At 41.1% G+C, this 12,190-nt stretch overlaps 1 protein-coding gene across 1 annotated transcript in view; it reads right to left on the bottom strand.

Moving 5' to 3' along the window:
- Positions 1-5,595: 5,595 nt before the first annotated feature.
- mef2d (myocyte enhancer factor 2d) overlaps positions 5,596-12,190 on the bottom strand; it is a 61,093-nt gene continuing 54,498 nt past the window's right edge. The window contains 1 exon segment of the mRNA XM_026372423.1: positions 5,596-7,686. Coding sequence (XP_026228208.1) covers positions 7,248-7,686 — 439 coding nt within the window. The 3' untranslated portion in view covers positions 5,596-7,247.

Below are 12,190 nucleotides of genomic sequence, written 5' to 3'. Positions count from 1 at the left end.
AGTTCAGACTGAAGATGGTGGGTTTCCTGCAAGATGAAGGGAAATAATTCACCACAAAGGAAACGGTGGAATGTCGGCTCGCTCTTTCTGTCCCTTTGTGCTTTGCACTCCAACATTTTGCACCTCGTGCTCTGAGACCAGAACAGCTGGTATAAAACTATGAGAGTCATCAGACCCCACCCTGTGTTAAAATAGAGAAGACGTTGCACTGCAGTGTGCAATAACGACAGCTGCAGGTTGGTTCAGTGATCCAGCATCAACGACCCGTGACTGCAAAATAAAACTTTAATCCTTTAGAAGAACAATGAGCCAAGCTTGTGACACACACGGCTGTTTTAGTTCAGTCATCAGTTATAATACTGAAGACTGAGATGTTCAGAGTCATTTGGCCTTTTGTTCCCTGTAGGACAGTGGGGGGGCTGTCCCTACAGTGGCTGCATGTCAAGTTTAGGGCGATAAATAAGGCATCAGTTTATTTTTTAATTTAGAAGATGCCAAAATAAGTAAGTGAATTTAGATTATTTCTATAAAGTGCTGAATCTCACATTCAGTGTGGAGTTTCTCTTTCATGATTTTTAGAGGATCATCACAGTAAGACTAATTTAAGGACGAGGACATGAACGTCATAAACATCATGTTTATGATTTGGTTGCTTGAAACAAATATTAACTTTAGGGCAAGACAAACCATCACAGCACGATTTGCTTGTATGAAAATGACCCGCTGATATCAACATGACAAACTTGATGTAGGCTGTGGCGAGCGTTAGTTCCTGTATTGTTTTGTGTTTAGGTCTGTATCTACCACCAGATGCCCACACAATAATCTAATCAGAGGGAGGAAATGAAGTTAGATGTTTGCAGGCAGACAGGCTACACCCTAACACACGCAACAGAGGACAACAAAGAGGAAGCTGGTGAGTCACAGCCAGTCTGTCACTTCTGTCTGTCTCAACAACCACAAACCAAATTTGCAATAACTGTAAAAACCCGAAAACAAATTTTAATGTCAGCTGTGTTCACAACGACAGCTATACCACATTTTTAAAAAAAGACTACAGACATGATCCTTAGATCACCTTTGTCCATCAGTGGCAGGAAATGCTGTGACTCTTTGATGGACAATGCCCGGACCGTCCACTTGGACATGTGGCTGAGCCCTAAAGTGCGTGTGGTTATTATTAGTGGCTTGTTGAATCAGGACCGTGCGTCTGTCTGAGACATGAGCCGACAGCTGCAGTGAACAAACCAGCAGGCAGTGCCAGCTGACAGATAACTGGAAGTCTCTTCTTTGATACCGATTTATTTCCTTAAATGTCTTATCTCAAGATAAACATAGCTCAAAATTTTCTTTGGAAGCGGAACCAAAACAAAATGCACAAAAATAGTTAGTACATTAAAAATGAACTTTCCTGTTGTTCCTCTAATTTCATATTATCAAACGCTCTTTGTTGCATAAGCCAGGCCGTGGAGGAAGTATTCAAATACTTGTTGGTTTAACATTTGCAACACTAAAATATAGAAATATACACATTTACACACTCAGCCTATTAAATCTAACATTAGTATTGTAGTTTCAGCTCTGGTTTGTCTCTAACAACTCCTGAAATGTTTCTGGGTGTTTAAATACCAGATATTTGACTTTGTTCGTGAGCCGGTTTTCTTTAAATACTCGAGTATAAAGTGAAGTATCTCCACGCTGTACTTGAGTAAATGTTCTTAGTTACATGTGTTTACTTTGTGCCTGCTCTCTCATTGGTTGAACGTGTTTAGACTATAAATATAGAAAACAGACAAACTGGCGCGTTTGAGGAGACTGAGCTGTGTTTATTTCATTATTTTTCGGATCAAAGTTGCCGCTGTTTTTTCCTGTGATCACTAAATTTATTCTGAGCTGACACAAACTGCAAAGCTGCGTTTACCACTGATCATAAAACAATTCTACTTCGATTTGGACTTTTGGCACCGTGTGTCGAGTTGATGGAATAAATACTTATGTTGAGATAATAAGACTATGAGAATTGTTTTCTTGTCATTTCCGTGTTACACTGGAACAGAAGTTACGATATTTAAATGTATTAAAATGAGCGTTTTGAAATATTGCAGAAATCGTGACTTTAGTCTGCATCTACGTATTTTATGTTGTGTTTATACCATCAATGGTGCAACATCCTTTCTCCCTAAACGTGGTGCCTTTCACCTCCTGAACTTACTAATGGTAATATTTTATTTTTCTGCTCTGTCAATTCAACCACAAGCTGCTGCAAATACTGAAGTCCTCCAGAGTCACAGCAAGTGAACTTTATATCTCAGAATCAGATCAGAGGCCTCACAATATGAACATAATCACATTTAGTCCACCATTAGAGCTTCATCTGTTCATCTGACCTCTGACCTCCTGTGCGGAACAAAGGAGAAATAACAGAGCATCAGTGAAGTGTCACATTTCACTGATCTGCACTTAAAGTGTCTCAGTGAACGAGCACCAGCTAAACGACACATGCTAATGTTCTGAATCATTCCATTTATTAATCGCCTTATTACACTTTAACGCTTATTAATGGTTATTGTTGTACAATAATGTAGGTTTTTCAAAATTTAAATAAAAAAATACAAATTCAGTTTAAACCAGAAGTTTCAAAAAGCTACAAATCATAAAACAAAGTGGACAAGACTGCATCTGCACTTATTTTAATGAGGGAAAGAAAATAAAAAACGTAATTAGACGTCAAATAGAAAATCGACCAACAAGAAGTAAAATTGAACATTTATACGATGAAGCGATGGTCGTGGACAAATTCTTTCACCTTCTTTGGTAAAAGCTTTGAAAGCCACCAGATAAAACAACATTCACGTATCTACTAGAAAACAACATGTTGTGATGGAAAAGCTGCAGATATTGTTAATGTGAGACTCCATGAGCTGCAGCCTGTGTCCTGCGACACCATCTAGTGGTCACAACATGATAATACGATCACATCAAGCAGCAGGATAGAAAAAAAAAACTAACAATGAGACAAACGCAAACGGTTGTGTAGGTCAACTTGTCTATTTAATATATAAAATACGGTAAAACATACGCAAAAAGGGGGGCAGGGTAAGAGGGGACCAATGGATACTTTGGTACAATAACAAACACTTTTTTTGTAAAAGCAGTATAGAATTTGTAATAACATATCAGTGCATACTTTATTTATGAAAATATACACAAATTGTATATCATTCTCCAAAAACAACAAAAAATTTCTTTACAACAAAAAGCAGACTAGCCGAACACAATATATTAGCTATAATTTATTTTAAACGTTTTTCTTCAATTTCATTTTTTTCTTAAATGTATTTCTGTGTGATGTATATTTGTGTCAATATTACACTGTAGTTCCTATAACATGATTCGCTCGTCTCTTGAAACGCCCATGCATTGACATCATTGTGTCTGGTCAGAGATAAGTTAGACGTGTCACCCCCTCTTCATGTTACCATGTGTGGACTCGCAGGTTTGTACATTGGACTCAAAGTTGCAGCATTGAAGCAGTTTGTCGCAGTCGACTCGTCCACACGTGTACTAATATCACTACGCTTGTGTTGTGTTGTTTTCGTGTCATAAAAATCGTGCAACATTAGTAACACCCTTTTTGAAGAAAAAAGAAAACAAATCCCAAATAAAGAGAAAACAAAAAAATATATTTATAGAGTATTTTTATATAATATAATAAAATAAAGTCAAAATCCAAATAAAACAAGATACCTAACCTACACAAAGAAACGCAGATTTCTATCATCATGACAGCAGCATCAGTGAAAGCTGTGGTAATGATAATAATAATAATAATAATAATAATAATAATAATAATATCACTTGTCAGAACAATTAAAACAGACTGTCACCAGCACAAATTAACACTGGAAAGTGAGTGAGACTTCTAAACATCATTATACAGGAGCAAATATCGTTTTTTCCAGGGGGCAGGGGGGGTTCTCAGCACGATTGTCTGTCTGGTTTGTGTTTACAGCGACCCCTAGTGTTGTCCCCGTCGCCCACTGACAAATAAACCTCACGTCAGTCCCTCTGTTTTATTTTGGACAAACCTCTGGACTAGTGGCCTGTTTTTTTTTCGTCTTGTGTTTTTTTTGTTCAAAGCTCAGGGCACAACAGTCTTAACAGCCAACGTGGCGGGTGGAGGTGGGGGGGGGGGGGTGGAGAAAAGCAATATGGACGCTCAGACTTGTCAGAGGATGAGTGACAGACGGAGAGAAAGAAAATGAGAAATCAGAGATGAAGTGAGGAGAGGATGATGGAAGTAGTGTGTGATGAGGCTGAGAGTTAAGAATGACTTGTTGTCATTTCGGCGCTGACACCCGCTGTCTGGACGGAGTAAACACAAACGGCGTGTGTAATGAAGTGTGTATGTTTCTGTGTGTGTGTTTTTCAGATTAAGCTTCCAGAGAGGAAAATGAATGAGTGACAGGGGTGAGAGGGAAGTGAGGAGGGCCTGCCCATGAGGAGGATGGGGTGGCTGGATGTGGTAAAACCCAAAGTCGACAAGTCTGCGTTGGATTTGGGAGGTAGTCATTAAAAGATCAAGACTTGTTCTGAAAAATCCAGCTTAGCAACAAACGACACCCAAAATCAGCCTCCAAAGCTTTTTAGCAAAGGGCATGGATGCAGCCTCCGAGTGCTTTTAGGAAAAACAAAAACACGGATCTGAACTCTTGACCACTATTGGTTTTAAAAATCTACCCACCAAACCCCAAATCAACTTCAATCACATTTCTTTTACCTTCATAGTCAAGCGAAGGGACAATTCTTTAAGTTTCAAAACGTGGCTTATAATAGGAGGAAAACCTCTAAAACAAAAAGGGACATCCTGGACTCACTTAGTCGTACTTCCTGACTGATATGTATATCACATTTGTACTAAAGCTGCAAACACTCGCAAGAACTTTGATATGCCAAAAATAATAGAATAAATACTCATTATATGTGGGGAAAAATCATCCAAGTAGAGAAGCCGCTAAAGTCTAATTTAGATCCTAATAGGACTATGTTCTACAGCTCTAAAGTAAATTTAGTTTTACAGCAGCTGCTGCTGGTTGTTGAAGATAAAACAACCACATTTTGTAAATTTTGTGAATTTACGTGTTTAAAAGAAAGATGAATAGTCAACGATTGACTAAATACACTCAGCATGAAAAACAGTATTCTCTTAAAATGGTGAATTATTGAATCAGGTTTTGAATACATTTGAAAACCCACTTTAAAAAACAGTTTTCAGTCCTATTTGACTATTTTAACTCATTTGTTTAGTTATTTTTGAGATCAGTTATAATAAATTCATTTCAAGGAGGCAGTTTGCTAAGAAACATTTAAAGAGGCCCAACGGTAACAGTAACAGCAGCTCTGATTTCGTAACTGCTGAACTGCAATAAATTATTTAAAATACAAAACAGGACAGAAAGTATTAAATAAAAAGTGCAATTTCTGCCTTTGCTTGCTGATTAGATTTTAAACTGAAGTCTTATGGGCGGCCGGGTTTATCAGTCTGTACAGTGTGTGTGTGTGTGTGTGTGTGTGTGTGTGTGTGTGTGTGTGTGTGTGTGTGTGTGTGTGTGTGTTGGGGGGGGCTCAGGTAAAGTGCGCTCCATCAGTGACAGAGTCCTAACTGCTGCTCACTCTAAACAGTCCAAGTCACCACGCTGCCTCTACAGCACCCTCTCTTGGCTTGTCAACATATTACACTTTATATACACGCATAAATAATAATAAAAAAGAGACAGATCCACTGAGAATCAACGTGTTTGCTGTTTTCCTCTTTCATTAAGGGATATCCTGCCGAATATATTGTTTATATATACACAATCCCTGTCGTCTGTTGAAGTCTGCTGCCCCAGATGCAGAGCTGCCCTTGCTGCCGCCTGAAGTTGTTTAAATATATACGTGTAAATGAACTATATTTTAACCTTCAAAACACCTTATCCCTGCCACACGAAAGCCACAAAGGTTACAGATTGCTTATATACATGGTACCTCACGATTCTCCCCTTTGAACATCTATTCAAAACACAAATCGCTTCACAAAAATAATTTCAGCTGTGCATTGCAGGTGTTCAAGGATGAAATTCAGAATGAACATTTGCCCAAATCACTTAAAAAAAAACAAAACAAACAAACAGTTGAAGTAACAAACCCGTATACACACACACACACACACACCAAACACACACACACACCTTTTCAGCATCTCTATTTGACACAATGTGGGTGAAACTCAGGAGTATCTGCGTCATGTGTCACTGAGCTGTTGCAGCTCGTCCCTGATTCAAAGAAAAAGTCTTTTACCTCGGCAACAAGTCATGTTCCTCGTTTTGCAGCTAGTGTGCATGGTTCAGATTGATTAAAGACCGAGGGGTCGTCAGTCTTGTACAGGGCCAACGTGCCGGCTTGTCGATGTGGCTGCAGGCTCGGTTTGGGAGGGAAGAGAGTTCTTCTAGTTAGTGTCTTCATATTCAAACCTGAAACAAATCCAAACTCTAAAGATCAACAGTCAAGACAGAAGGACAAAACTCCACGCTTTAAAAAGAGCTAAACGACCCGTGCTCTTAGTAAAAACACAAATTTGGAGCTAGAGTGATAGATCGGTGAACGGGCCGATGTGTACAAAGATGTGGACTCGTGTGTTGGTGCTGAGTCAATGCAGCAAAACCTACTGTGGATAACCAGACAGTACAGACATGAGGGTGGGAGAATACCACCAGATGCTAAACGAATGCAAGGGATGCTGGGAAACCAAGGTTTGTTTGTCAGCTCTGCCAGTGAATGTCAACATGTCAGATGAAAAAGTTCAAGTGGCTAAATTTAGGCTTTTTTTAACCTGCCACCGTGTCCTCGTTAAAAACTCAACGACTTCTATTCAATGCAGCTGAAAGTCCAACATTATGACTTTTGACAAATAATCCCTGGTTTGGTTGCTCAACCCACTGGTTCGTGTGTGTGACAGTTAAAGAACATTAGAGTTCAAATATTTATGCACATCGCCATACAAGTGCGCGTGCCATGAATGTGTTAGCATGCTTGTTTTGTGTGTGTACATGTGTGAGGTCAGCATTCCCTGTACGGACAGCAGGTTACTGGGTTGATGGCAGCACTAATCTGTGTATGTATGCATGGGGGTGGAGACTGGGGGTGTTGGGTCTGGTGGGGGCATGTACACATCTCCATCAGTCCATCCATTCCTCTCTGTCGTCTCTTTATGTCACCCAGGTGTCCAGTCTCATTCTCTTGACGTTGGTCCCGTCCTGCTCCTGAGGCTCGGCCGAAGAGGGTCGCAGGAGGACCATGGTGGGCTGTTGGGCGGCGGCACCAGCCTGGTGGTGGAAGTCCGAGCCCCCGCTTCGACCCTGGCCGTCATCCCGATCGCTGCCGTCGTATGAGCTGCCATTGCTGCTGAGGCTGTCAACTGGAGAGCGACCTTGACCTCCCACCTCCAGCCGCAGGGTTCCAGGATAGGCGACCGACACCAGACCTTGTCCCTGCACTTGACCCTGGACCCCTCCAGTTCCACCTCCGCCAACAGTGGAGCTGGGAGTGCTGCGGTCACGGTTTGGAGAGACCGGTTCAGACTTGATGTTGACGTTGGGGTTTGTGTTGACTGTCAGTGCAGCGGTCTGAGGTATGTGTCCCACCGGCCTGGAGACAAGCAGAAAGAGAAAAAGAGCAGAAAGACAGAAGGAAACGTTAGACTGCCTACGTTTCCAAGTACAGAATAACCTACCTACAGAATTACCTGTATTTAAAACATTAAATGGAAGCAGACCTTTATTAAACAACAGTTTGCAGGAATGAAACAAAGAGTTCAGCCAACACTGCCAAATCAAATGAATGCACCACCATATGCATAATTTCACTATTTTCAAAAGACCCAAAAAACCCAAGTGATGTTATAAACCAGGCAAATGTAGGCTCGGGTGGACTAAAAGACACACGACACAAGCAGGACTACATTAGAACATATAGAAGCACAGTCCATAAGCCATGCAGGCCAAACATCACTGTCTAAAATTCACATCACACATGACAAACTACTGGCTTAACACATCAACATCTGCCCACTCCTTGTACTTACAGTGCTGTATAGTCAACTTATGTTTTGGAATTTATTTAATTTTATTTATTTATTTATATATTTTTTGGAATAATTGTTTCGGGCAAATATTAATATAAACAGATTAATATTAATATTTGGTGCCACCTGAGTTTTAATGTGATTATAAATGAACACTAAAGATATGGGACTTATATTCAGCTTAAACCAAGACAGTCTGAGAAAAAGCTGTCTTCTTAGTATTAGTATTATTATACTCCTGGCCGAAACCCTTAAACGAGCAGTCTTTAATAAACTGACTGACTTCCTTTCTACAAATGACCTTCTAGATTTCAACCAGTCCAGCTTCTAGAGTTGTAACTCTACAGAAACTACACTCCTGAAGGTCGTGGAATCCCTGCCCGCTGCAAAAGTTATCTTGGCTGGTGCAGGTTTGTAACTCTCACTTCCTCTTCACTGGTGTGACGCAGGGCTCAGTTCTCTGTCCTCTACTCTTTACCATCTATACTATACACATTGCTTTTCATATCTTGCTATGCTGACGACACAGCTCTTCCTGTCCTTTCCACCAGATGACTCCACCGTCTCACTATCGTCTCTGCATGCCTGCAAGTTAAGATACATACATCATAAATCAAAGAAATCTCTAGAACTGCCTTTTTTCACCTAAGAAACATTGCTAAAATTAAGTGATGCTGAAAAACTAGTCCATGCATTTGTTACTTCCAGACTGGACTATTGTAATTCCTTATTAATAGTTTGTCCCAATAACTCATTAAAAAGCCTCCAGTTAATCCAAAATGCTGCAGCCAGAGTTCTGACTGGAATTAGTAAGAGAGATCATATTTCTCCTACGTTAGCTTCTCTCCATTGGCTCCCTGTTAAATCCAGAATTGAATTTAAAATTCTTCTCCTAACTTATAAATCCCTTAATAATCAGGCTCCATCTTATCTTAAAGACCTCATAGTTCCTTATCATCCAAGCAGAACTCTCCGTTCTCAGACTGCCGGTTTACTTGTGGTTCCTAGAGTTTCCAAATGTAGAATGGGAGGCAGAGCCTTTAGCTATCAAGCCCCTCTCCTGTGGAACCAGCTCCCAGTTCAGGTTCTGGAGGCAGACACCCTTCTCTACATTTAAGACTAGACTTCAAACTTTCCTTTTTTTATAAAGCTTATAGTTAGAGATGGATCGGGTGACTCTGAACCATCTCTTAGTTATGCTGATATAGGTTTGTCTGCTGGGGGACCTCTACTGATAAACTGAGCTCCTCTCCTCTCTCCATTCAAATGCCACCATTGCACATCATTAACTTTGTGTCTTCTCTCTCTTTTAGTTGTGTTTCCTCCTCTCTGTCTCCCTCTCCCTGTACTTTTCTGCAGGTATCCTCGGCCTGGAGCTGTTCATCTCCAGAATCCAGTTCATCTGCCCAATGTTCTTGCTGCTTGTTGTTGTCTTTATTGCCTGCTGTTCTTTTCTCTCTTCTCTTTCCACTCACCCCAACCGGTCGAGGCAGATGGCCGCCCACTATGAGCCTGGTTCTGCTGGAGGTTTCTTCCTCTAAAGGGAGTTTTTCCTCTCCACTGTTGCCTAAAGCTGCTCAAATAGGATTGTTGGGTTTTCTCTATAGTTTTTTGTATAAATATTTTCTGTAAGGTCTTAAACCTTAAACACTGTAAAGTGCCTTGAGATAACTTCTGTTGTAAATTGGCGCTATACAAATAAAATTTAATTGAATTGAATTAAGAGAGGTATCTTCAGTTCAACCTCTCTGAGACATAAGTTCTCGTCTTTCCAGGATTCGGTACAACACATGGATACAAGGATCCATCCCCAGACTACGTCTGCCAGGAACCTGGGGGTGATCAATGAAGATCAACTGAGCTTTACCGACCACATCTCCTCTGTCTCCACATCATGCAGATCTGCCCTTTTCAGCATCACAAAGATCAGACTCTACCTTTCAGATTATACAACACAAATCATTGTGCAGGCTCTGGTCCCATCTCGTCTGGACTACTCCCTCATCCTGGTCTACAATCCCTTCCGCCCACTGTGTTCTGCAAGTGAACAACGTCTTGTGCTCCCCTCACCTCAAAATATTTCAGGCAAAACTTTTCAGCTCAGTGGTTTCATGATAGTGGAATGATCTACCCACCTCTGCTCCGCTGCCTCACTCTCAATTTTTAAAAACTTGCTGAAAACACTTACATCTTTTCACTTACATCTTTCTCTTCACTTAGAACCTTAAAAAACACAACAAAACTTGCACTTATACCCCATGTAACTGAAGCAGCTCTTCCTAGAGCACTTTATAGTTCTTCTTCTTGGCTTAGAAATTAAAAAAAAAACAAACGAAAATGCTTCTGTATTGCATAAACCCATTGCTCTTTACATATGTTTGTGATTTGTCTTTCAGACTGAAGGGAGAGGGTCCATGTTCCAGCTGCTGACAGTATGTGTTCTTACTAAACCACTTTCAAACATCTCAAGGGGCTGCAATGGTGTGAGTAACTTTCTACACCGAGATGATGATGATGTATAGTCCAGGAAACGTTTGAGTGATCAAAGCTCATTAACAACTTAAGATCTATCAGATGGCAAAACAATGTGAAAAAGGAAATTTCACAACAGTGGAAAGTTATCACTGCAAAAAACATTAGATCCTGCCTTCACAGCTATAATTGAAGATTTGACGTATCTGGCACTGGGTTGTTCTCCTTTTTTTTTTTTGAGTTGTTGACAGTCACTGTGTTAATGTTGTGACATCGCAGAAATGAATGATCCTGTGTTATTTTTAGTTTTATTGGTTTTTGCAGTGCTGATATGCATCTGAACACAGACTTACTCAACCCAGACTAGTGTCTAGACTTTGAAAGGGTTCTAGTGCTGTAGTCCTACTTCTAAAGAGAACCCTTCATGTTAATGGAGTCAAATAACCAAACTTTGTCCCTTTGTCTCTTGTATACATTTCCAATCAGTCTCTCCTCATCAGGCGTCGGTAACCTGTTAGAAGAGTTTCAGACCAGGTGCTTTTGGTCTAAGATTTCAGTGCTTGGGACAAAAATCCTGTGCCAAAAAGCTTACGTCTGTGTCACCGTCTGTGCTTCAACCTGCCACCAGCCTTTGATCAACCCCACCACCCTCACACTCAGTCTTCACCCCTTCCTCCACCTCCTCCAGTGGCTGGAGGCTGAGTCGAACCTGTCACAGAAGCTGACACTGGCTGTTGACGCTGCACTGTGGCTCGCTCTTTTGACGCCGTCGACAGGATTTTTTCTGATTGTACTCGTTCTCTCCCTCCCTCTCCTCCAGCTTGACACGGCCGATCTGAATTTGAAGTTCCCAATTAACTGCATTTCGCCCCGCGGGTGTGTTCTAATATGTCATATCATGAGCCATCTGCAGCACTGTATCTCTAATATTCCCTCAATTACTGGCAGACTGAGAGGGGAATTTAAGATAGCACTCCTCCAGGCCATCTAGGTCTGCAGCTCTGAAATGTGCTCACTATCTTTCTCACTCAGTGACACACATATACTTAAACTCATGCTCTCTTGCTGTCTTACATACAAATGCCCCCTCCCTTCTATACTATCTCCCTCTCACACACACAAATCTCTCGGTGACTGCGAGTCCCACTCCGCCTCCCGCTGTACCCACTTCATCAAACCTGCTCGTCGTGGCTCGGGCCAGCACAGGTAGATGGATGGCAGTGTAACGGGGGTGCCATTGCTATGGCGAGAGAAAACGGCTGAGTCAGCGGGCCGGTGACAGTGATGAAGGCGAGAGCGGCCTGCTACCCCCGGGCACTAACAACACAGCAAGCACAGCCAGAAGCAGACAGTTGGTTACAGTGTGGTGTGGTGAGATACAGCCGTGTTTCCCAAAATGCCCTGCTTTTGTGAGGACCAACAAACTCTAAAATTACTGTAATTAACATTTAAATTAAAATGATAAATATCTGTAAACACTGATTGTCAAGACTAATCTAGTCAAATTGAGTTTGTGTCACTGGACATTTTAATGAACGCTCCACATGATAAAGGTTGGAGAGTATCACTCATCCAGTTAAAACGGTTGTCACAAAG

This window comes from Anabas testudineus, chromosome 16, assembly GCF_900324465.2.
Source record: "Anabas testudineus chromosome 16, fAnaTes1.2, whole genome shotgun sequence".
NCBI classification, from domain to species: domain Eukaryota; kingdom Metazoa; phylum Chordata; class Actinopteri; order Anabantiformes; family Anabantidae; genus Anabas; species Anabas testudineus.
The sequence above is the reverse complement of the archived record's forward strand: the minus strand, read 5'-3'. Positions and strand labels throughout refer to the sequence as shown.